The following is a 27,553-nucleotide window of genomic DNA, read 5'->3' as shown; positions in this document are numbered from 1 at the left end:
GTCAAAACTACATATATTATGACAATTTTGAAAGGTATCAAACAGCAAAAAGAAAGATTCAACCTATTTTCCCAGAACGCCCTTTAGAGACAACCAACTCTAGTGAAATGTCACTCCTATTCTTCACCTTAAAATTTCTTTAATTGACAAGGTCACCAGCATTACATTTTGGTGACTTTCTGCACAGAAACTATACACAGGCTAACTCATTGACTTTTCTCATTGAGCACCAAGGAAAAATTCAGGGCTTTCGCCAGCTACTTTGACTATTTTAAAGCTGTTGAACAGTGCTTCTTCCAATGTGGATCTATTCATCTGAACTGGATCTGCTTCTGTCTTTCACAAGTCACAATTCTTAACTGAGTAAGCACTTCAGCAATTAACTCAGCAGATTGGGGGTAGCATGGTGGCTCAGTGGTCAGCACTGCTGCCTCACAGCACCAGGGACCCAGGTTCAATTGCAGCCTCAGGTGACTGTCTCTATAGGCTTGTGCACTCTCCAGGTGCTCCAGTTTCCTCCCACAGTCCAAAGATGCTAAATTGCCCCTAGTAGTCAGGGATGCCTAGATTAAATGGGATGCTCTGAGGTTCAGCATAGACTTGTTAGGCTAAAGGGCCTGTCCCTACACTGTAGGGAGTCTATGGTTATAAACTGTCTATTCATTTTGTAGATTTATTTTATATAGGCTACAACAATTCCATGATAACTCCTATTTTTGCTTCTCTAGATGCCATTTGGCCTTGTCCCAAATGTGGCTCAATTTTTTAAAAATTTCAAGTGGAATGACTTTACATTGATACAAGTCCATCCAGTGTTGGACAAAAGCTAATATTTCTCTGGCTTTATTAATGAATGGAACTTACCAGTTTCTTTTCACATGCAAATTTTTGTAAAAAAACATGCTTTTCTAATTTTCCTCACTACTATTCTTCTATTGTGGAATCAAATATGAGTTCATTTTTATTAGCACGTTTACTTTGCATTAATCTATACGTAATTGCTGTGATCCAGTTGGTGGTACTCGCACCATCACAGGAGGTAAACTTCAACTGCTGGGATAATGGGAACTGCAGACTCTGGAGAATCCAAGATAGCTCTGATGAAGGGTCTAGGCCTGAAACATCAGATTTTGTGCTCCTGAGATGCTGCTTGGCCTGCTGTGTTCATCCAGCTTCACACTTTGTTATCTTCAACTGCTGTGACTCAGTTTAATAATATCATGTTCAAGTTCATGATGGACAATGATCCCTTCTCTATTTGTCAGAAATGCTGAGATCAGAAAATACTGACCTAGTCAACAGTACGCACACCCCATCCACAAATTTTAAGAGTCCATAAGGATGTCTGTTTTTAAAAATGGACAACGCATGCGCTATATTAAACTTTGGCTGCAGATGAAGTTATCTACTGACCTAATTACAAAAGTGATTAGTGTGTCTAAAAAAGCTCATGGAAGTAATTTTGACACTTTCTGGGTGATAACAAAATATTTCACTGTCTTAAGCTTTTCTGCATTATCCAATCTGACTGAACAAAGATTAGTACAGCACAGCAAGAGGCCTTTTGGCCCACCAAACCTCTGCTGCTACATGACACCTTTCTAAACTAAAAATCTTTTGCCTCTACATGGCCCATATCCTTCTATTCCCTGCCTATTCATGTATCTCTGTCAAGATTCCTCTTAAGTGTTGCTACCACATCTGTTTCTATCACCTCCTCTGTTAACAGATTTCAGGCACATACCACACTCTATGTAAAACAAAATCTGCCTCACATTTCCTTTAAAAAAATTTTCCCCTTTTATGCAATGGAACCAATTGATAAACTAATTGATATTTCAACCCTGGGAGAAAGATTTCAACTATCCATCATTACAACAGGGAAATGGCTGAACCCCTTTGATAGTTAAACCAAAACACAAGCCCCAATGTGCTATGATGGAATTAGAGGCTCTCTTCAACTAATTACCCCCAAAAGACCCAGAGAACTTATCTTTCCCCTCATAATCTTCAAAAAGTGGTTAAAAGAAAGAAAATCCCTGATCTCCACTTTATAAATAACTGGAAAATTTATTGAACCCAACAATCAACAAATTGCTAACAACTGACAATTCTCTCTAACATTACTAACTACTTCCTAACTGGTCTGAATTCTACTGGAATAACAAAGTGTGGAGCTGGATGAACACAGCAGGCCAAGCAGCATCTTAAGAGGTCAAAAGCTGATGTTTCGGGCCTAGGCCTTTCATCAGAAAAGGGGGATGGGGAGAGGGCTCCAAAATAAATAGGGAGACAGGGGGAGGCAGACCGAAGGTGGATAGAGGGGAAGATTGGTGGCGAGGAAAGTATAGGTGGGGAAGTAGGGAGGGGATAGGTCAGTCCGGGGAGGACGGACAGGTCAAGGAGGCAGGATGAGGTTAGGAGGTAGGAAATGGAGGTTCAGCTTGAGGTGGGAGGAGGGGATCGGTGAGAGGAAGAACAGGTTAGGGAGGCAGGGACGAGCTGGGCTGGTTTTGGGATTAAGTGGGGGGAGGGGAGATTTTGAAGCTTGTGAGTCCTCACCCTCATCAACTTCTCTTTCGATTCCTCCCACTTCCGGCAGACAAAGGGGGTGGCCATGGGTACCCGCATGGGCCCAAGCTATGCCTGCCTCTTTGTAGGTTACGTGGAACAGTCTCTCTTCCTCATCTACACTGGCCCTAAACCCCACCTCTTCCTCCATTATATCCATGGCTGTATCGGTGCCGCCTCACGCTCCCAAGAGGAGCTCAAGCAGTTCATCCACTTCACCAACACCTTCCACCGCAGCCTCAGGTTCACCTGGACCGTCTCCAATAGATCCCTCACCTTACTGGGCCTCTCTGTCTCCATCTCAGGCAACCATCTAGAAACTGAGGTCCATTTCAAACTCACCGACTCCCACAGCTACTTAGAATACACCTCCTCCTACCCACCTTCCTGCAAAAATTCCATCCCCTATTCCCAATTCCTTCACCTCCGCTGAATCTGCTCCCAGGATGCGGCATTCCACTCCCGTACATCCCAGATGTCCTCGTTCTTCAAAGACCGCAACATCCCCCCGCCCCCGCAGTGGTCCATAACACCCTCGACCGTGTCTCCCACATTTCCCACAACTCATCCCTCACACCCCACCCCCGCAATGACCGCCAAAAGAGAATCCCCCTAGTCCTCACATACCACTCCACCAACCTCCGGATACAACGCATCATCCTCCGACACTTCCACCATCTACAATCCGACCCCACCACGAAAGAAATTTTTCCACCCCACCCTTGTCTGCCTTCTGGAGAGACTACTCTCTCCAGGACTCCCTTGTCTGCTCCACACTCCCATCCAACCCCACCACATCTGGCACTTTCCCCTGCAACAGCAGGAAGTGCTACACTTGCCTCCACACCTCCTCCCTCAACCCCATCTCAGGCACCAAGATGACTTTCCACATCAAGCAGATGTTCACCTGCACATCTACCAATGTGGTATACTGCATCCACTGTACATGTTGTGTCTTAGCATCTACATTGGGGAAACCAAGCGGAGGCTTGGGGACCACTTTGCAAAACACCTACGCTTGGTTCGCAATAAACACCTGCACCTCCCAATCGCAAACCATTTTAACTCTCCCTCCCATTCCTTAGACATGTCCATCATGAGCCTCCTGCAGTGCCACAATGATGCTACCCGAAGGTTGCAGGAACAGCAACTCATATTCCGCTTGGGAACCCTGTGGACTTCACAAGCTTCAAAATCTCCCCTCCCCCCACTGCATCCCAAAACCAGACAGCTCATCCCCACCTCCCTAACCTGTTCTTCCTCTCACTGATCCCCTCCTTCCACCTCAAGCTGAACCTCCATTTCCTACCTACTAACCTCATCCCGCCCCCTTGCCCTGTCTGTCCTCCTCGGACTGACCTATCCCCTCCCTACCTCCCCACCTATACTCTCCTCTCCACCTATACTCTCCTCTATCCATCTTTGGTCCGCATCCCCCTCTCTCCCAATTTATTTCGGAGCCCTCTCCCAATCCCCCTTTTCTGATGAAGGGCTTAGGCCTGAAACATCAGCTTTTGTGCTCCTAAGATGCTGCTTGGCCTTCTATGTTCAACCAGCTCCACACCTATCTCGGATTCTCCAGTATCTACAGTTCCCATTATCTCTGAATTCTACTGGAATCTGGTTAAATAAAGACAACTGCCACTAACGCAAACCCAATTAATAAGAAACATTTAAATTATAACTTAATCTTTCCAAGTCTGCACAGACTGTCTTCTGGAATAATCCTTCACCTCCAGTCTTTTCACAAACACCTTTCCATCCATTAATTCTGCTGTCAGGAATGTTTTATCTCTAATTTTTTCAGTGAGGACTTTGAACTTAAATACCATGGTACCTTTGATTACTTACAAGGGCTTTCTCTAAGAGCTGAATGGAGCTAACTCAAACAGGCAACAGATGACTCTTTTCAATTTTTCAAATACCCTTGTCTTGTATACCCAAAATGACATAATCAAATTCTTATAATATGATTGGTTCCAAGTTGTCAACACCATCAGTTTTAAATTCAATTGGCTTTCTGTTTCTAGGCGCTTTGTTTAAATTAGTTGGCCAAATTTAAACTTGTTGTCTTGGAAGAAAATTGCTTCTTGGCTGTTGTATACAAAATGTTTCCATTTGGGCACTCTCTGTGTACTGACATTTATAAACTTCCAAGCACAATCAAAGCACAAGATCTTAAAGAGAGAATGGCAGTCTTTTCCCCACCATCATTTTTATCAATACATTCTAACCCCTACCTTCTAATTCATAGATCCTGTACCCAACTACATAACACCATTTGTACCCATTTCCTCACAAAATTTTACCCCTCTGTTTCCAACGTTCAAATGAAAACAAAACCAAGTTTGTCCAATCTCTCTTCATGGCTAATAGCCTCCAAAGCAGGCAACACCCTGGTAAACCTTTTCTACACCATCTCAAAAACCTGGGTGGTGAGGCGTCTAGAACTGGCGCACACTCCAAATGTGACTAAACAGTTCTATACAATTGCAACATGACTTACCAGTTTTTATACTCTAGGCCCCAATTGATGAAGGAAATATGCCTTCTTGACCATCTTATCCACTTATGGGTAAATCAATCAAGTTTGTGAGACAAGACCTCCCATGCATAAAAATATGCTACCTATTACTAGTAAGCCCATTTATTTCCAACTATGAGTAAATCCTATCCCTTAGAATCTTTTCTAACAATTTCCCTACCACTGATTCAAGGCTGACTAGCCTGTAATTTCTTGGATTGTCCCTTTTGCCCTTCAGAAACAAAGGAACAATATTGGCTATTCTCCAGTCTTCTGGGACCTCACATGTAAAGAGGATACAAAGATTTTGTACATGGTCCCAATAATTTCCTCCAGCACCTCCCTCAGAAACCTTGGATTGATCCCATCAGGTCCTGGGGATTTGACTACCTTAATGCTTTTCAAAACATCTAACACTCCTTAGAATATCAAAATACCCATCTCTGAACTCAACTTTTCCTTTATGATGTGGAAGTGCGATGCTGGACTGGGATCAACAAAGTCAGAAATCAGATGACACCAGGCTTATTTGAAATCACAAGCTTTTGAAATTCAGCCCCTTTGTCATGTGAAGTGAGAGAGAAGGACAGGGGCACAGAATTTATAGGCAGAGAGATCAATGGGCAGAGAGAGCAAAAGATTGTACAAATGGCATGAGTGGAGTGTCGCCTGGCCGAATAATAGGTTTCTGCAGGTGATCAAGAGTGTCAGACAGTTGAATAAAGTGCCAACAGCTGAAAAGCAAGCAGAGGGATGACCTATAATCTGATTAAATGAGGCAGAGAGATAATTACAAAAAAAAATGAAAATAAGGTGGTGCTGCAGACAAACCAAATGGCTGGTGTTATGGTATTATGTTATTCCAGTCATTTGATTTGTCTCCAGCACCACTTTACTTTTATTTTTAATTTTTTGCAAACTGGGCTCCCTAGTTGGACTATGTACATATTGCTTCAAGAAACCCTCCTAGATGCACCTCACAAATTTCCACCATCCAGCCCCTGACACCAAGGGAGTCATCAATATTGGGGATGTTAAAGTCCTTCACCAAAACAACCCTGTTGTTTTTACGTTTTTCTATAATTTCTCCACATCTCTGTTCCTGTATCATCTAGTGCTATTGGGAGGCCTGTAGTACAATACCATCAAAGTGATTGTACCCTTCCTATTCCTGAGCTCTCCCTAAATGACCTCACTAGATGAGGCCCCTCAGCACAGCTGTGATATTCTCCTTTATTAGTAATGTAACACCCCACCTCTTTTACATTCCTCTCTATCTCACCTGAAACATCTAAATCCCAGAATGTAAAGCTGCCAATTTTATCCTGCTCTGAAGCAAGTCCCTGCAATAGCTACAACATCAAAATTATCTGTACTAATCCAAGATGCCTTACCTGCCATCCTTCCCTGCATAAAACAAACACACTTCAGACTCCCTATCAGCCCAAACTCCCCCTTCCTTACTGGCTTTAATTGCTAAGACTTCCTTGGTTATTTCACATATTGATGTATAGTTCTGGTTCCCACCATCTAACCACAATAGTATAAAATCTCTTGACTGACATGAGGATTTCTTCCTGGAGGTTTGGCATTTGAATGAACAATTTTGATTCATTCTCCAATCCTTCTCATGTTTTTCATTCCCTATTTCTGCAAATATCTGTGTGTTCTGTCGGGCCTCCTTGTCATAGTATGATGTTAAAATATAACATGACACACTCGCTGATTTTTCCACCTGTCTGGAGTACTCATTACCTAACTACATAGAACATAGAACAGTGCAGCACAGGAGCAGGCCTTCAGCCCACCATGTCAATGCTGACCATAATATCAGTTTAAACAAATCCCATCTGCCCGCACATTGTTCATATTCCTCTATTTCCTGGCTGTTCATGTGTCTGTCCAGATACCTCTTAAACTTCACTACCCTATCAGCTTCTACCATCTCCCCTGGCCACATATTCAAGGCACGTAGCACCCCTTGTGTAAAAAAACTTGCCTTGCAATCTCCTTAAACTTTCCCTCTCTCACCTTAACCTATGCCTGCCAGTACTTTTCAACGTTGGAAAAGAAGTCTCCAACTATCCATTGTATCCATGCCTCTTATAATTTCACATATTTCTATCAGGTCACTCCTCAGTCTCTGATGCTCAAGTGAAAACAATCCAAGTTTGTGCAAGCTCTCCTTATAGCTAATACATTGCATTCCAGGTAACATCCTGGTAAATCTCTTTTGCATCTTCTCCAAGGCCTCCACATCCTTCCTATAGTGTGGCGACCAGAACAGCACACAAAACTCAAAACGTGGCCCAACTAAAGTTTCATAAAGCTCTAACATGATTTTCCAACATTTATACCCAATAACCCAGCCTGTGAAGGCAAGCATGCCCAGATGCCTTTTCAGCCAATTTATCCACTCATGCCACTTTTAGGAAACTGTGGGCCTATATACCTAGATCCCAGGTTAGGTGGGTTAGCCATGGGAAAAGCAGCATTATGGGGATAGTGGAGGGTGGTGGGTCTGGGTGGATGCTCTTCGGAGGGTTGGTGTGGACTCGATGTGTTGAGTGGCCTGCTTCCACATCGTAGGGATTCTATGAGAATTCTAGACCCTTGAGCATCTCTAGTTTTCATCACCACACTACCAGTGCTTCAGTTCTCTGGGCCCCAAACTCAGGAATTATTTCCCTACACTATCTTCCATACAGAAGACTGAAAAACTTCACAAACGTACTTGTAAAATAGCTCTGAATAGGATAGAAAAACTTAAAATAATCACTGTCATGAGGGAAAAGGTGCTTTGAAAATGATTCGATCTTAAAGTTGACAAAATCCCTGTGTCTTGAAGGCTGCAGAGGGTGTGGATGTATTCATTATAATCTCCCATAGTTCTTTAAATTCAGGAAGAATCTCAGAGGATTGGAATTTAGCAAATGTAGCACATTATTCAATATGGGAGGAAGGCTGGAATTCAGAAGAAGTACATCCATTAGTCTAACATCCGTCACGTGCAAGTGTTGGAATCCATTATTTAGGAGATTATACTTATTTTTTGTGTATCCTACTATTTGGTCAGGAACCATTAACATGGCTTTGTAAAAGGGAAATTGTATTGAACTAATTTATTGCAGGTTTTTTGATGATGTACCATTCACAGTGGATAGAGGGTAACCAACAGATATAAAAGAGCCCAGAAGTTCCCGCATCTAGGACTCACAAATATATCACACAAATAAATTTATTAAACAATCTGGATTATGCCCAGATTTATACCAGAAACCATTTTAAGGTTATCAGTCCATCCACAGGATGATGCATGTGTGCCAGAAGCTGCATGTATAAATATACAGGACCCTGTTTTCTGGAGGCAGGAATTTCTACACACCCAGTAAAGTTATCAAAGAAACACCATCATGGAAACCACAACTCGGCTGCATTTCCATGGAAACACCTCAACCAATCAGAATCTGTCTGATCTGAGAATGAAGATTGACCGTTTGACTTTATCTCCAAGCTGATGATGGCCCAACCAATCAGCATCTTTTTCTAATTCAGTATTAAATAGGGTCCTTTTTCCCTCTAGAGTCTCTTTCTTGAGTCTCAGTTCTGATGGGGGAAAGATGAAAAACTTCAACTTCTAGTGATTCTCCATGTTCAAGCTATAGAGTCACAAAGTCATACAGTCATAGAGTAATATAGAATGGAAACAGCCCCTGTGGCCCAGATTGGTCCAAGCTGACCTTGGTGCCCTTTCAGCGAGTTCTGATTGCCTGCATTTGGTCCATATTGCTCTAAACCTTCTCATCCATATACTGATCCAAATGTTTTTAAATTGTTGCTATTATACCTGCCTCAATCACTTTCTCCGGCATCCCGTTCTATATGCGCCCTCTTGGCATGAAGAAGTTGCCCCTCAGGTCCTTCTTAAATTGATCCTGTTTCATCTTAAACCTATGCCCTCTAGTTTTCAATTCACCACCCCGGGGAAAAAAGACTATATGCATTCGTCCTATCTATGCCCGTCATGATTTTATATATCTCAATAAGGTCACCTCTTGTTCTCCTACCTTCCAAGGAATGAAGTCCTATCCTGCCCAACCTCTCCCTATAACTCAGACTTACTACTCATGCACACTTTCCAGTTTAACTACGTCTTTCCAATAACAGGGTGACCAAAACTATACACAATATCTCAGGTGCAGCCTCACCAATGACTTATACAACTGTAAGATAACATGCCAACTCCTGTACTCAATGCCTCAACTGATGAAGGGCAGCATGCTAAGTGCTTTTTTCACCACCCTGTCCATCTGTGACATCGCTTTCAATCGTACTCCTAGGTATCTCTGTTCTGCAACACTCCTCAGGACTTTATCGTTTATTGCATTAGACCTTGATTTGACTTTCTAAAGTTCAACACCTCACACTTATCTGTATTGATTTGCATTTGCAAACTGCAAACTTATTGATCTTGCCTTATACATTCACATCCAGATCATTTATGTAAATAATAAAGTTCCCAGTACTGACCCCTGTGGCATACCACCAGTCACAGGTCTCCAGTCTGAGAAACAATCTTCAGCTATCACCATCTGCTTCCTACCATTGAGTCAGTTTTGAATCCAATTAGCTTGCTGTCCCTAGATTTCATTTGACCTAGACTTTGTGACCAGCCTGTTGTGCTGGACATTGTCAGAGACCTTACTAAAGTCCATCTTGACAACATCCACTGCCCCACCGTCATCCATCCTCTTTGCTACCTCTTTGAAAAACTCTAAAAGATTTGTCAGACATGTCTTCCTACACACAAATCCATGCTGACTATCCCTAATCAGATCTTAACTATCCAAATATTGATTGATCCTGTCCCTCAGTTTCCTCTCCGATAACTTGCCTATCACTGATGTCAGGCTCATTGGCCTGTAGTTCCCTGGCTTGTCTTTGCTACCTTTCTTAAACAATGGAACAACATTAGCCACCTTCCAGTCTTCTGGAGCTTCACCAGAGGCTAAAGATGAAGCAAAAATCTCTGTAAGGGCCTCTGCAATTTCTTCCCTAGTCTTCCATAAATTTCCAGAATTGAATTGATCAGGCCCAAGGGATTTATCTGCCTTAATGTGTTTTAAGGCTGCAAACACCTCCTCTCTGGTAATTTGTATGCTGTCCAAAACATTCCTACATGTTTCCCTTATCTCCTTAGCATCCATGACTGTCTGCTCAGTAAACACTGAGGAGAAATATTCATTAGACATCTGCCCCATCTCCTGTGGTTCCACACATAGATGGCCATGCTGATCTTTAAGAGGACCTATTCTATCCTTAGCTAACCACTTACTCTTAATATAGCTATACAACCTCTTGTTTAACCTTATTTGCCAGATCCATCTCATACCCTCTTTTTGCTCCTCTGATTTCCGTCTGGAGTGTGCTGTTACACTTTTTGTAGTCATTTAGGGATTCACTTGGGTCAGACAGCTTAAACCCATGTATGCTTTCTTCTTTTTCCTCACCAGTGCCTTAATATCCCATACTGTCCCTGGACTCTTGATATGAAACTTTTAAAAGCCTCCCATTTGCCAGTCATTCCTTTTGCTTCACCCAATCGACCTCTGCTAGATCCTGCCTAATGGCCCCAAAATTGGCCCTGCTGCAGTTCAGCGCCTTAACCTGTGGACCTGTCCTATCTTTTTCCACAAATGTGTTAAAATTGAGAGAATTATAGACACTGAACCCAAAGCGTTCTCCAAATGACACTCCAGTCCTTGCCTGACCTTCTCCCCTGAAGAAGAGGGCAAATATCGCACCCTCCCAAGTAGGGCCCTCTACATATTAATTTAGGAAACGTTTTTGGGCACATTTGACAAATTCCACCCATCCAAGCTTTTTACACTCTGGGTGAACCAGCCAATACAGAGGAAATTAAAATCTCCAACCAATACTACTCTATCATCCCTACAGATTCTGAAATCTCCCTACATATCTGTTCCTCTGGTACCCGCCAGCTAGTTTGTGGATCTCTAATACAGTCTCAACAGAGTGACCATCCCCTTCTTGTTTCTAAGTTTTAAACATATGGCCTCATTTGACGACTCTTTATGAATATCCTCTGTAAGCACTGTGGTTGTGTCTTCCCTCATCAAAAGGTCAACTCCCCTCCTCGCTTACTTGTACTTCTATGATGCCTGCAGCTTCTGTATCTCACTGTCAGGACAGGATCTCACTGTCACAGGAGTGTGCTGGTAGACAGCAAGCTGGTTTGAAGTGTGTCTACTTCAACGCCAGGAGTATCCAGAATAAGGTAGGTGAGCTTGCAGCATGGATAGGTACCTGGGACTTTGATGTTGTGGCCATTTCGGAGACATGGATAGAGCAGGGTCAGGAATGGATGTTGCAGGTTCCAGGGTTCAGATCTTTCATTAAGATCAGAGAAGGTGGTAAGAGAGGTGGACGTGTAGCTTTGTTAGTCATGGACAGTATAACGGTGGCTGAAAGAACATAGAACATAGAACCATACAGCACAGAACAGGCCCTTTGGCCCTCGATATTGCGCCGACCTGTGAACTAATCTAAGCCCCTCCCCCTACACTATCCCATCATTATTCATATGCTTATCCAAGGACTGTTTAAATGCCCTAATGTGGCTGAGTTAACTACATTGGCAGGCAGGACATTCCACGCCCTTGCCACTCTCTGAGTATAGAACGTGCCTCTGACATCTGTCTTAAATCTATCACCCCTCAATTTGTAGCTATGCCCCTTGTACAAACTGACATCATCCTTCAAAAAAGACTCTCACTGTCCACTTTTCACGAGGACTCGTCTGCTGAGGTGGTATGGGCTGAGGTCAGAAACAGGAGAGGAGAGGTCACACAGCTAGGTGTTTTTTATAGGCCTCCGCAAAGTTCCAGAGATGTGGAGGAGAGGATTGGCAAAACTATTCTGGGCAGGAGTGAAAGGAACAGGGTGGTCATTATGGGAGACTTTGACTTCCCTAACATTGACTAGAAATGCTATAACTCTAGTACGTCGGATGGATCAGTTTTTGTCCAATGTGTGCAGGACGGTTTCCTGACACAGTATGTCAAAGGGCTGACAAGAGGGAAGACCACACTGGATCTGGTACTTGCTAATGAGCCAGGCCAGGTGTTTGATTTAGTGGTAGGTGAGAACTTTGGAGAGAGTGACCTTAATTTGGTTACATTTAGTTCAGTGATGGATAGGGGCAGGAACATGCCACAGGGCAAGAGTTACAGATGGGGAAACGGCAATTGTAGTGTGATTAGGCAAGACTTAGGAGGCATAGTATGGGTTAACAAAATGCAGGGGATGGGGGCCATAGAAATGTGGAGCTGGTTTAAGGAGCAGATATTGCATGTCCTTGATAGGTATGTCCCTGTCAGGAAGGTAGAAAGTGTTAAGGTAAGGGAACCGTGGCTTACTAAAGAAACTGTATCTCTTGTGAAGAGGAAGAGGGAGGCTTATGTGACGATAAGACGAGATGGTTCAGATGAGGCGATGGAGAGTTACAGATTAGCTGGGAAGGATTTAAAGAGAGAGTTAAGACGAGCAAGGAGGGGACATGAGAAGACATTAGCAGGTAGAATAAAGGGGAACCCTAAAGCTTTCTATAGGTATGTGAGGAATAAGAGGATGACTAGGGTAGGAATAGGGCGAGTCAAAGACAGAAGTGGGAAGTTTTGTGTGGACCCTGTGCAGATTGGAGAGGTGCTAAATGAATATTTCTCATCTGTTTTCACTCAGGAAAAGGAGAATATTGTAGAGGAGAAGACTGAATTACGGGCTACTAGAATTGAAAGAATGGAGGTTAGTAAGGAGGAGGTGTTATCAATTCTAGAAGGTGTGAAGGTAGATAAAACCCCTGGGCCTGATGGGATTTTTCTGAGGATTCTCTGGGAAGCTAGGGAGGAGATAATGGAGCCTTTGGCCTTGATCTTTGAGTCCTCATTGTCTACAGGTTTAGTACCAGAGGACTGGGGGATTGCAAAAGTTGTGCCCTTGTTCAAGAAGGGCAATAAAGATGACCTAGGTAATTATAGACCTGTGAGTTTTTTGAGAAGGTGACCAAGCATGTGGATGAAGGTAGGGCAGTTGGCGTGGTGTACAAGGACTTCAGTAAAGCCTTTGATAAGGTTCCACATGGCAGGCTATTAGAGAAAATACGGAGGCATGGGATTGACGGAGATTTAGCAGTTTGGATTAGAAACTAGCTTTCTGTAAGAAGTGGTGGTTGATGGAAAATATTCAGCCCGGAGTCCAGTTCTAGTGGTGTGCCTCAAGGATCTGTTTTGGGTCCACTGCCGTTTGTCATTTTTATAAATGACTTGGATGCAGGCATAGGTGGATGGGTTAGTAAGTTTGCAGATGACACTAAAGTCGGTAGAGTGGTAGACAGTGTGGAAGAATGTTGCCGGTTGCAGGGAGACTTGGATAAACTGCAGAATTGGGCTGAAAGGTGGCAAATGGAGTTCAATGCGGATAAATGTGAGGTGATTCACTTTGGGAAGAATAATAGGAAGGCAGAATACTGGGTCAATGAAAAGATTCTGGGTACTTTGGATGTTCAGAGGGATCTTGGTGTCCATGTACATAGATCCCTTAAAGTTGCCACCAAGGTTGATAGTGCTGTTTAGAAGGCTTATTGGTAGGAGGATTGAGTTCCGGAACCATAATGTCATGCTGCAACTGTACAAAACGCTAGTGCGGCCTCACTTGGAATATTGCGTGCAGTTCTGGTGGCCCCATGACAGGAAGGAAGTGGAAGAATTGGAAAAGGTGCAGAGGAGATTTACCAGGATGTTGCCTGGTCTGAGCGAAGTCCTATGAAGAAAGGCTGAGTGACTTGGGTCTGTTCTCATTGGAGAGAAGCAGGCTAAGAGGGGATTTAATAGAGACATACACGATGATCAGAGGATTAGATAGGGTGGACAGTGCGAGTCTTTTTCCAAGGATGATGATGTCAGATTGTACAAGGGGCGTAGCTATAAATTGAGGGGTGATAGATTTAAGACAGATGTCAGAGGCAGTTTCTTTACTCAGAGAGTGGTAAGGGTGTGGAACGCCCTGCCTGCTAATGTAGTTAACTCAGCCACATTGGGGGCATTTGAACAGTCCTTGGATTAGCATATGGATGATGATGGGATACATAGAACATAGAAAAGTACAGCACATTACAGGCCCTTCGGCCCACCATGTTGTGCCGTGGAATAATCCTAATCCAAAAAAAAAATAACCTAACCTACATTCCCTTCAATTCACTGCTGTCCATGTGCATATCCAGCAGTCGCTTAAATGTCACTAATGACTCCGCTTCCACGCCTACCACTGGTAAACTATTCCATGCGCTCACAACTCTAGTGTAGGGGGATGGGCTTAGATTAATTCACAGGTCAGCGCAACATTGAGGGCTGCGCTGTATTCTATGTATCCTGGAACATTGAACTGCCAATCCTGCCATTCTCTCAGCCATGTTTCTGATATGGCTATAATATCCCAGTTCCTCCAGCCAATCCATGCTCTGAGCTCATCTGCCTTACCAGTCAAGCCTCCTACGTTGAACTAAATGCAATTTAATCTAGAAGTCTTTTCCCACCCTTTACTGTGTCCCTGGCTATCCTGACTAGTAAACTTGCTCTTGACAGCTAACGTATTTTCACCTGACTTCTTGATGGCCCCTCTCTTATTCAGAGTCCCACCCACCTGCCAAACTAGTTTAAACCCTCCCGGGTAACACTGGCAGGTCTCCCCGTGAGGACATTGAAGTCCCTCTGATTCAAATACAACTCATCCCTTTTGTACAGCTCACCTCTACCCCAGAAGAGATCCCAATGATCCATGAATTGAAAACCCTGGTCCCGACACCAACTCCTCAGAATTGCATTCATCTGGCCTATCTTTCTATTTCTATCCTCACTGGTGGGTGGCACTGAGAGTAATCCAGAGATCTCTACCCTTGAGGTCCAGTTTTTTTAACTTCTTATCTCACTCCCTATACCCATTTTGCAGGACCCCACCCCTTTATCTACCTATGTCATTTATACTGATGCACACAATGACCTCTGGCCGTTCGCCCTCCCCCTTCAGAATGTTCTGCAACTGCTCAGAGACATCCTTGACCCTGGCACCCGAGAGGCAACACACCATCCTGGTGTCTCTTCTATGGCCACAAAATCTCCTGCCTGTCCCCCTCACAATTGACACTTCCTAAGGGGCCATGTCATGGATTGTTGCATAAGTTAAAAGGGTATGATATAGTGTGTAACATATTTATCATTGATTTGGGACTGGTCCAAGAACAAGAAGCAGAGTTAGGATAAAGGGGTCTCTTTTGGGTTGAAAAGATGTAATGACTGAGTTCTACATAGATGAATGCTAGGTCTTCAGCCATTACAAATCTCTTACTATTGTCTTCTTGTTAAATTTGACAATGACATCAAAATAGATGGGAAAGTAAGCTTACCAAGAAGAGGCTGAGTATTTACAAAGGGATATGAACAGTTTAAGTGAATAGGCAAAATTTAACAGTTGGAATAAGATGTGTGTATCTGTGAGAGATTGTCCATTTTGATAGGGAGATCAGAAAAGCAACATATTATTTAAATAGAGCGAGATTGCAGAACTCTGGGGTACTCAGTGATCTGTGTGTCCTAGCTCATGAATCACATGAAGATAGTATGCACGTACATCAAATGACTAGGAAGGTAAATGTTAACATTTATTCTAAGGGAAATGGAATAAAAAGTAGGAAAGCTTTACTGCAGCTCTATAAGTTCTTAGTTAGTCCACATCTAGAGTACTGTATACAATTTTGGCCACCTTATTTGAAAATAAAATATACAATTGCTTGAGATGCAGTTTATGGAAGTTTCACTTGACTCATTCTTTGGGTCATGGAGTCATACAGCACAGAAAAGTCTGCACCAACTCATCTACATTAATCCCATTTCTCCAGAGGTCAAAGGGCATTGTCTTCTGATGAAATGTTAAACAGATTGGATGTATATCTTTTGGAGTTTAGAAGAATGAGAGGTGATCTTATTGAAACACTTAAGGTCTGAAAGGACTTGGCAGAGTGGATGCTGAGAGGATGTTTCTGTCATGGGGGGAATTAGGATCAGGAGGCATAGTTTAAGAATAAAAATTGCTCCTTTAAAAGTAGAGATTCTTTGATGAAGGGTCTAGGCCCGAAACGTCAGCTTTTGTGCTCCTGAGATGCTGCTTGGCCTGCTGTGTTCATCCAGCCTCACATTTTATTATCTTGGATTCTCCAGCATCTGCAGTTCCCATTATCTCTGATTCTTTTCTTTCAGTCGTTAATCAGTGAAATTCTTTTCCCATTAAGTAGTTGAAGCTAAGTCTTTAAAATTACAGATTTTTGATAGAGAAAAGAGTCAAGGATGATGGGGAAAGCCAGGAAAGTGAGAATGCAGCAAGCTCAGCCATGATCTTATCAAATACTGGAGCAGGCTTGAAGAGTTAAATGGCCTTCTCCTGCTCCTATGTTTTACACTTCCTGACTTTTAATCTCACTTCCCACCATGAAGTCACACCATAAAAATGATCTCTTCGACAGGGTCTTTGGTCATCTGACTTAATATCACTATCTTGGCTCAGGCTGTGTTGAAATATTTCAATGTGTAAAATACCCAGCATAAGTCAAAGTTGTTGTTGACTCATAAACGCAAAATGAGGAGATACTCGAACAGTCTTGCTGTGTTTTCCAATGTACGTCATGGTGCAGTCAGTGTGTCCCTCTCTATGCAGTAGGTGGCACTTTAGACACAATGGATAGCATTCTAGGTGAAAGTAACTCTGCAACTTTTGTACATTGGTTTCTTTCTCTTAATGCTCTGTTACTGTGAATTAATTCTGAATTGCTCTAGCGGTACAATGCTGTGTTACACTATTGTCGTGAATAACAGTGCTAAATTACTCTGTTATGGTGAATTATATAGTCATACGAGCAAATAAACTGGCCTTTTGGTTTGCCATATCTATGACTTGGGTGTGAATGTCAAATGTTTAATTCATAAATTTGCAGATTGCAAAAAAATTGGTGTTGGTAGTGAGGAGGATGGTTTCAGGTTACAGTCCAACATTGATCAGCTGGCAAATTGGGACGGTGATCATTACTCTAAGTTTATCATTATGGAAAGGGATAAAGAAAATGCAGAAGTTAAGTGTCTAGACTGGAGGGAGGCCAGTTTCAATCTCAATACAGGATCTAGCAAATGTAGACTGGTAGCAGCTACTAACACATAAGTCTACATCTGGAAAGTGAGGGTGTTTTAAAACTAGTATCATGAGAATTCAGGCCCAGCATTTTCCTCTAAAAGTGAAGGGCAAGGGCATCAAATCCAAGGGCATCGCAAGTTTGAAAAGTAAAAAAAGGAAGCTTATGTCAGCTACAGTGCATTAAAAACAGGGGAAGCCCTTCAGAAGTATAGAGAGTGTAGGGGTTCTATAAAAAGGGAATTGGGGGGGGAAGACAGTCCACAAAATGTCATTGACAGATGGGATTTATAAGTACCTTTCATAAGTATATTAAGAGTGACAGGATTCCAGGGAAAGGGTGAGATCCATTAGGTACCAATGAAGCAACCTGAGCATGGAGCCAGTGGACACAGGTCTGGCCTTAAATGTTTACTTCTCATCCGTATTCACAGAGTAAAGACATTGTAACCAGGAATTTCAGTTTGGATGGTCAGGTTCTAGAACATGTAATATTAATAAGGAGGATCTATTTGATGTATGAACTGGCATACTGATACATTAAGCCCAGGGCCTGATGTAAAGTAGCAAAGTCAGGGCCTTTGTGGAACTATCTGTTACTATATTAGCCACAAGCAATATGACAGATGTCTTGAGAATATCTAATATAGTTCTTTTGTCCAAGAAGAGAAGCAGAGATAGGCAAGGTAATTATACTGGCCAGTTAGTCCGATGTCAGGGAATTTATTGGAAAAAGTTCTTAAGGACAGGATTAAACAATGCTTGGAAATGTAGGAATTGATCAGGGATAGTCAGCACGGATTTTATGGAGGGAGTAATTAAGTTTCATGAAAGGTGACTCAATATATAATCATTGAATCCCTACAGTGTAGAAACAGGCCCTTCAGCCCAACAAGTCCACACTGACCCTCAGAGCATCCCACCCACACCCATCCACCTAATCAACACATTCCTGAACACTGTGGACAATTTAGCATGGGCAATCCACCTAGCCTGCGCATCTTTGGATTGTGGGAGGAAACTGCAGTACCTGGAGAAACCCACACAGAGAACATGCAAACTCCACACAGAAAGTCACCCAAAGGTGGAATTGAACCTGGGTTCCTGGCATTGTGAGGCAGCAGTGCTAACCACTGAGTCACCGTGCCATCCTGAATGGATCAGAGTTTTTTTAAAAAAAAGCTTATGGTGAATACTGATGAGAGTAATACAGTTGGATGTATTTTACGTGGACTTCTATTTGGGTTTTGACAAGGTCCCATATAGTAGGTTGGTCCAAAAGATGTGTGCCCATGGTACCCAAGGCAAGTTGGTAAACTGGATTCAAAACTGGCTTACAAATAGCACGTGATGGTGGAGGTTGTTTTTGTAATTGAAGCCTGTGACCAGCAGTGTACCATAGGGATCAATGCTAGAATCCTTGACATTTGCAAAGTATGTTTACAACTTGGACATTAATGTAGAAGGTTTGATTAGTAAGCTTGCTTATGACACAAAAAGTTGTGCTATTGTTGATTGTGAGGAGGATTGTCTGAGGCTACCATCTGATATTGCTGGTAATTTGGTCAGAGCAATGGTAGATGGAATTTAATTCTGATAAATATGGGGTGATGCATTTTGGGAGATCTAGTAAGGGAAAAATACACAATAGTGATTGTAGTGTCTCAGAGCTCTCACGGGATACCCTACTCTTTCTAGATAAGGAAGGAAGGATGTGTAATTGCAGCAGGAGCTCTTTGTCTTCACACTTCAATGCCTCAGTGCTCCAGCAGCCTTGTTGTTCTTAAGCTGGTGGACAGCCTTGCTACTTTATGCAGGGCTGGGGTGTTGCTGAGCTCATGGCATGTAGCGTATTCATAGAATCATAGAATCCCTACAGTGTGGAAACAGGCTGTTTGGCCCAACAAGTCCACACCGACCCTCAGAGCATTCCACCTAGACCCATCCCCCTATAACCCACCTAATCTACACATCCCTGTAGGTGCAATTTAGCATGGCCAATCCACCTAACCTGCACATCTTTAGACTGCGGGCGAAAACCAGAATACTCGGAGAAAACCCATGCAGACACAGGGAGAATGTGCAAACTCCACACAGACAGTTACTCGAGGGTGGAATCGAACCCAGGTCCCTGGTACTGTGAGCCAGCAGTGCTGACCAATCAGCCACCGTGCCACCCTTTTTTTTCTGAATCCAACAGAAACATCATTGTGTGATCCATTCAAGGATGCTCAGATTGATGACAGAGCCCTGCTTGAGAAGGTCTCTGAAGTGCACCTCCCAGTGTTGTTTGATGGCTTCTTTGCGCAGAGTCAGTCATGAGGACAGCCTGGATAAACCAGGTTTCTTTTCCTTGGAGCAAAGGGGGCTGAGGGTAATCCGACTGAGGTACACAATATTATGAGAAGCAGAGAACAGAAGAGATTATAAGAACCGCTTCCTATGACAGATATGACAAAGACTGGGACCTAAGTTTAAGGTGAGGAGTAAGTAGTTTTGGGAGAGAGCTGAGTAAAAAAAAATCATCCAGAGGGTGACAGAGATATGGAATGTGCTGCCTGAAAAGGTGGTGGCAGTGGGTATTCTTGCAACATTTAAGAAACATCTCAATGAGTACTTAAAATACCAAGGCATGGACCAAGTGGTGAATGGGATTAGCGTAATTTGGTGTTTGCTGGTCAGAATAGACATGGTGGCTGAAGGGCCTGTTTCTATGAAGATTGACTCATAAGTGTTGCTCTGCAATTGAGTTAGTACGCTTTGTGCGGGGGAGACTTTGTCTCAAAATTTGAAGTTTTTTGAAGAAGTTACAAAGGTGATTGATAAGGGTAAGGCAGTGAAAATTGTCCACACGGACTTTACTAAAGCATTTCACAAGGTCACTGACAATAAACTGGTCTAGATGATTAAGTTACATGAGACCCATGGTGAATTGGCAAGTTGGATACAAAATTGGCTTGGTCAAAGAAGACAGAGGGTATTTGAGGAGGTATGTTTTTCTTACTGTAGGTATGTAATCAGTCATGTTCCTCAAGGATTAGTGCTGGGATACCTCTTGTGTGTATTACATATGTACATGATTTGAAAGAAAATATAGGTGGTCTAATTAATAAATTTGCAGATAGTGAGGAAGGTTATGAAAGGGTACAGCATGGTATAAATCATTTGGGAAGTTGGGCAGCCAAATAGCAGATGGCGTTTAATCCAGTAAAGTGTGATGTGATGCAATTTGGGAGGTCAAATGCAAGAGGGAAGTATACAGTAATTAGCAGGACCCTTAGCAGCATTGATATACAAAAAGATCTCGGGGGTACAGGTCCATAGCTCCCTGAATGTGACAACAAAAATAGATAAGGTGGTAAAGAAGGTCTACAGTTACTTGCCTGCATTGGTCAGGGCTTAGAGTATAAAAGTTGGCAAGTCATATTGCACTTGTATGAGACTTTAAGTAGGTCACATTTGGAGTACTGTGTGCAGTTCTGGTCACCATAATGTAGTAAGGATTTGGAGGTTTTTGAGAGGGTGCAAAGAGGTTTACTAGGATGTTGCTCGCATTGGAGCATATTAGCTATAAACAGAGATTAGACAAACTTAGATTGTTTTCACTAGAGCGTCAGAGGCTGAGGGGGTGGCCTGACAAAAGTATATAAAATTAGAGAGGCATGGATAGAATGGGGTCTTTTTACCAGAGTGGAAATGTCAAGTAATAGGCGGCATAGGTTTAAGGTGAGAAGGGGTAAGTTTAAAAGAGATATGCAAGAGAAATTGTTTACACAGAGGATGGTAGGTACCTGCAGCGTGCTGCCAGAGGAATGGTAGAAGCTGATATGATAGCAATGTTTAAGAGGCACTTAGACAGTCAAGAGAACAGAGGGGTATCAACAGATATCTGCAAACAGATGAGATTAATTTAGAATGGCATTATGGCCAGCATCAGGCATAGACTGCTGACTGTGCTGTACTGTTCTATGTTCTGCAATTTACTGTGTTACAGTGAATCACAGTGCTGCAATACTCTGTCATTGTGGATTATACTGTGGAGTTTTCCTGTTATATAACCTTCTACCATTATTTCCAATTCTCCTCTCAGGAGATGCACATACAGTTGAGTGGCGCAACCTACGAGCACCTTATAGACAGCCCATTCATCTTTGAGCGACGGGGCATGATAACTATAAAGGTACAGTTCTGACCAACTTCAAGGGCTCATACTGTCAATGAGGCATGGAATTGGGATATCATCTGTTTCTAACTAAGGTCTGCTGGCTAACATTGTGTTTAGGCAATATGTTTTTCAAATTCACAGACTTCCTCGAAAGTTAGGTTTCATGAGGCAACAAGGGAGTCGCAGGGTGACTTGAATAGGTTTTAGCCAAGATTTCAATTTGCCCACAAGAAGTTGATGGTGCTGTAAACCATTTGTCATTGTGCCGTTGTATCTGAGATCAGTGCATTTACTTTGTTTAACTGGAGGATACAAGGAAGGGAAGCAGGAGGATGGCAGCCTGTAAGGAGGCTCTGGACTAACATGGGTAAGTTAGAATGGGATTGGAGCGGCAGAAGTGGGTTAGGACATGTAGGGAATCAGGTTGGAAGAGTCAGACACCTGTAGTGGAAGTAATGGAGACAGTCAGACAGTTAGTATACGTGCAACACTATAACTTTGGGTGTCTTTTTGTGTGTAACACTGCAAACGAGGCAGAGCACTGAGATTTGGACAGGGCATGGGGCAGAGAACTGGTACTGATATGTATCACTGGTCAAAGGACCAAGGCAGACATGGTACTGGGCAGAACATTAGCACTAGGACAGAGCACTGGCCAGAGGCAAAGCACTGGACAGACACAGGCTATGATAGAGCACCAGAACTGAGATGTAACACTGGATAGGGTCTAGAACTGGATAGCACACTGGCATTGTACTATTGTTTCTTTTGTGTTCTCTCTAACTCTACGTTCTGCTTCTTTTGAGGGGAATGTGGAGATTGAAACATATTGGCTGAAGGGGAAAAGGGATAAGGATGGGAATGCACAGGCAGCCTGTCCACAGTTTGAGACTCAAGCAATCAGCACGACAACCTTAACACCAGAATCATCGCTGGGTGGAAAGCGAGAGTTGGTGAGGCATCCACTGTCTACATAACTAATACACCGATATGAGGAGAGAGCTCTGAATAGCTGATTACATTTGTACCAAGCCCGAAGACTGTTAGTGTTGTGTTAATGTCATTGGACTAGTAGTCCAAAGGTAAAAACAGAAATTGCTTTAAAAACTCAGTGGGTCTAGAAGTGTCTATGGAGACAAATCAAACTCAATTTTCAGATCCAGTGACCATGGAACTCTCATCAGTTTTTGTAAAAACCCATTTGCTTCACTAAAGTCCTTTAAGCAAGCTAATCTGTCATCATTACCTGTTTTGGCCTATATGCGACAACAATCCCACAGTCATTCTTGACTGCCCTCTGATACGACTGAACAAGTCATTCCATTCAAGGGTACATAGAACATAGAACACAAAAGTACAGCACAATACAGGCCCTTTGGTCCACAATGTTGTGCTGAACTTTTACCCTAATCCTGAGGGCTATCTAACCTCCACTCCTAACTTAAACTATCATCCATGTGCCTATTTAATAGCCGCTTAAATGCCCCTACTGAGCCTGTCTTCACTACCCTCTCTGGCAATGCATTCCACGACCCGACCACTCTCTGAGTAAAGAACCTACCTCTGACATCTGCCCTATATCTACCTCCGCTCACTTTAAAACCATGCCCCCACGTAATAGCTACCTCCACCCCAGGAAATAGTCTCAGACTGTCCACTCTATCTATATTTCTGATTATTTTGTACACGTATATCAAGTCACCTTTCATCCTTTGTTGTTCAAAAGAGAAAAGCCTTAGCTCTCTCAACCTTTCCTCGTAAGACCTTCCCTCCATTCCAGACAATATCCTGGTAAATCTCCTCTGCAACTTTTCCAACGCTTCGACATCTTTCATGTCATGAGGTGACCAGAACTGGACACAATATTCCAGATGTGGCTGAACCAGGCTTCTGTACAGTTGGAGAACAACTTCATGGCTCTTGATCATGAAAGTTAACACACCATATGCCTTCTTAACAACTCTATCCACTTGGGTGACAGCTTTCAGGGAACTGTGGACATGAACCCCAGGATCCTTCTGCTCCTCCACACTGCCAAGAATCTTTCTATTAACCCTGTAATCTGCTTTCGAGTTTGTCCTTCCAAAATGAATCATCTCACACTTTTCAGGGTTAAATTCCATCTGCCATTTCTCAACCCAGCTCTGTGTCCTTTCTATCTCCCTTTGTAACCTAGAACAACCCTCTGCACTGTCCACAATGTGAATCACCTTTGAATTTACTAATTCACCCTTCCACTCCTACATCCAAATCATTTTCAAAAATCACAAACAGAAGAGAACCCCGGAACAGATCCTTGTGGTACACCACTCGTAACCATGTTGATTATTTTCTGTCCACTACCACCTGTTGTCTGCTAAGAATCAGCCAATTTTGAATCCAATCTGCCATATTTTCCCCTATCTCATGTCTCCTTACTTTCTGCCTCCGGGGAACCTTATCAAATGCCTTAGTTAAAACCATGTATATCACATCCACTGCTCTACCTTCATCCACGTGTTTGGTCACCTCTTCAAAGAATTCAATAAGGTTTGTGAGGCATGATCTACCCCTCACAAATCCATGCTGACTATCACAAATCAAACTGTGCCTTTCTAAGTGATTATAAATCCTGTCTCTCAGAGCCCTTTCCAATAATTTGCCCACCACTGACAGAAGACTAACTGGCCTGTAATTTCCGGGGTTATCCCTATTTCCTTTTTTGAACGGGGGATGTCATTTGCCTCTCTCCAATCTTCCAGCACTATGCCCATAGACAGTGAGGACAAAAAAAATCATCACCAATGGCCCTGTGATCACTTCCCTCACTTCCCGTAGAATCCTTAGATAAATCCCATCTGGCCCCGGGGACTTATCGATCTTCAAGTTTCTCAAAATTCCTAGCACATCTTTGTTACTAACATCAACCTGCTCTAGCGTACCAGCCTGTTTCACACTGTCCTCCTCTAAAAACTAGGTTCCTCTCAGTTCTGAATACCGAAGAAAAGTATTCATTAAGGACCTGTCCTCTCTCTTTAGGCTCCAAGCACAAATTCCCTTTCCAATCCTGATTGGCCCTACCCTTTCTTTGGTCATTCTCTTATTGCTCACATATGTGTAAAAAGCCTTAGCATTTTCCTTGATCCTATCTGCCAATATTTTCTCATGCCCCCGTATAGACTAGATTACCTACAGTGTGGAAACAGGCCCTTCGGCCCAACAAGTCCACACTGCCCTTTGAAGCATCCCACCCAGACCCATCCCCCTATAACACACACACCCCTGAACACTACAGGCAATTTAGCATGGCCAATCCACCTAACCTGCACATCTTTGGACTGTGGGAGGAAACCGGAGCACCCGAAGGAAACCCACGCTGGCACGGGGAGCATGTGCAAACTCCACACAGACAGTTGCCCGAGGCGGGAATCGAACCAGGGTCCCTGGCGCTATGAGGCTGCAGTGCCACCATGCGCCTAAGCCCTTTCTTCAGCTCCTACCTAGATAACTTATATCCCTTTACAGCCTTTTCCATTCCTTGTTTCCTAAACCTTATATAAACATCTTTCTTCCTCTTAACTAGTCAAAGAAACAAACAAAGAAACCTACAGCACAGGAACAGGCCCTTCGGCCCTCCAAGCCTGCGCCGATCAAGATCCTCTGTCTAACCTGTCGTCTATTTTCTAATGGTCTGTGTCCATTTGCTCCCTGCCCGTATATATCTTAAAAGATGCTAACGTGTCTGCGTCTACCACCTCCGCTGGCAACGCGTTCCAGGCACCTACCACCCTCTGTGTAAAGAACTTTCCACGCATATCTCCCTTAAACTTTCTTCCTCTCACTTTGAACTCATGACCCCTAGTAATTGAGTCCCCCACTCTGGGAAAAAGCTTTTTCCTATCCACCCTGTCTATACCCCTCATGATTTTGTAGACCTCAATCATGTCTCCCCTCAATCTCTGTCTTTCTAATGAAAATAATCCTAATCTATTCAACCTCTCTTCATAGCTAGCACCCTCCATACCAGGCAACATCCTGGTGAACGTCCTCTGCACCCTCTCCAAAGCATCCACATCCTTTTGGTAATGTGGCAACCAGAACTGTACACAGTACTCTAAATGTGGCCGAACCAAAGTCCTATACAACTGCAACATGACCTGCCAACTCTTGTACTCAATACCCCGCCCAATGAAGGAAAGCATGCCATATGCCTTCTTGACCACCCTATTGACCTGCATTGTCACCTTCAGGGAACAATGGACCTGAACACCCAGATCTCTCTGTTCATCAATTTTCCCTAGGACTTTTCCATTTACTGTATAGTTCGCCCTTGAATTTGATCTTCCAAAATGCATCACCTCACATTTGCCCGGATTGAACTCCATCTGCCATTTATCTGCCCAACCCTCCAGTCTATCTATATTCTGCTGTAATTTCTGACAGTCCCTTCACTATCAGCTACTCCACCAATCTTAGTGTCATCAACAAACTTGCTGATCAGACCACCTACACCTTCCTCCAGATCATTTACATATATCACAAACAACAGTGGTCCCAGCACAGATCCCTGTGGAACACCACAGGTCTCCAATTTGAGAAACTCCCTTCTACTACTACCTTCTGTCTCCTGTTGCCCAGCCAGTTTTTTTATCCATCTAGCTAGCACACCCTGGACCCCATGTGGCCTCACTTTCTCCATCAGCCTGCCATGGGGAACCTTATCAAATGCCTTACTGAAATCCATGTACATGACATCTACAGTTGTTCGAACTTTCTTGAGGGTCCCTCACTTGAACGCATCTTCCCCGCCAGTGAGGGACAAACATATCGAGCACACACAGTATACATTCCTCAAACGATCTCCACATTTCAATAGTGCTCTTTCCTGACAGCATCTGTTCTCATTTTATGTTACCCAGTTCTTGCCTAGCAGAATTGTAATTATCCTCCCCCAGTTATAAAACTTACCCTGCTGTATGTACCTATCCTTTTCCATGACTATTGTAAAAGTAACAGAGTTATGATCGCTACCACCAAAATATTCTCCTACCAACAGGTCTAACACTTGGCCCGGTTCATTGCTAAGCACCAAACCCAAAGTAGCCTCTCTTCGTGTTTGTCTATCATGCCTGAACACACTGGACAAAATCTGCTCCATCTAAACTATTACAACTAAAAGGTTTCCAATCAATATCCGGAAAGTTGAAGTCACCCATGACTACAACCCTGTGACTTCTGCACCTTTCCAGTATCTGCCTCCCAATCCACTCCTTCACTTCTCTGCAACTATTACGGGGCATGTAAAAACCCCCCAACAAAGTGATTGCTCCTTGTTTGTTCCTGACCTCAGCCCAAACTGACTCTGTAGACATATCATTCTTGTACTGCCTTTCAATAGGTGCTATACAAGCCCTCACCAACAATGCCACTCCCCCGTCTCTTTTTCCACCCTCCTTATTTCTTTTAAAGCATCTAAATCCCAGAACTTCAAACAACCATTCCTGTCCCTGAGTTCCCCAAGTTTCTGCAATGGCCACAACATCGTAGTTCCAAGTACTGACCCATGCTCTAAATTTGTCCGCTTTATTTCTGATACTTCTAGCATTGAAGTATACACACCTCAAGCCACCTCTGTGTCCACAATTATGCTTCATCGACTGCATTTCTTTATTAACAAGCTCACTCCCTGTTGTGTCTGTTGGAAGGCTGAATACCTCATCCTCTGAATTACTAGTCCGGTTCCCATTCCCTTGTCAATCTTGCTTAAACCATCGCTTATAGCTCAAGCAAACCTCCCTTCCAGGATATTTATGCCCTTCTGGTTCAGGTGCAACCTGTCCTTAATGTACAGGTCCCACCTTCTCCAGAATGTGCTCCAATTATCCACGTAATGAAGCCCTCCCTCGGACAGTAGCCCTGTAGCCACGTGTCTACTGCACAAGGAAAAGAAACCTTCCCACCTCAACTAAACTCATAGAACATAGAACATAGAACATTACAGCACAGTACAGGCCCTTCGGCCCTCGATGTTGTGCCGACCTATCATACCCATCTCAAGCCTATCT

General features: G+C 43.2%; 1 protein-coding gene across 4 annotated transcripts in view; it reads left to right on the top strand.

The window, feature by feature from the left end:
- Nucleotides 1-27,553, top strand: part of LOC125458381 (soluble guanylate cyclase 88E-like) — a 135,010-nt gene that overhangs the window by 82,222 nt on the left and 25,235 nt on the right. For all 4 annotated transcript variants that reach the window (XM_048543629.2, XM_048543628.2, XM_048543627.2 and 1 more), the window contains 2 exons: nt 21,435-21,524; nt 22,316-22,462. In XM_048543629.2, the coding sequence (XP_048399586.1) occupies nt 21,435-21,524; nt 22,316-22,462 (237 nt within the window). The remainder of the gene's footprint in view (nt 1-21,434; nt 21,525-22,315; nt 22,463-27,553) is intronic.

The sequence above is a fragment of the Stegostoma tigrinum genome, chromosome 13, assembly GCF_030684315.1.
Source record: "Stegostoma tigrinum isolate sSteTig4 chromosome 13, sSteTig4.hap1, whole genome shotgun sequence".
NCBI lineage: Eukaryota > Metazoa > Chordata > Chondrichthyes > Orectolobiformes > Stegostomatidae > Stegostoma > Stegostoma tigrinum.
Note: the sequence above shows the minus strand (reverse complement) of the source record. Positions and strands in the feature narration are given on the sequence as shown.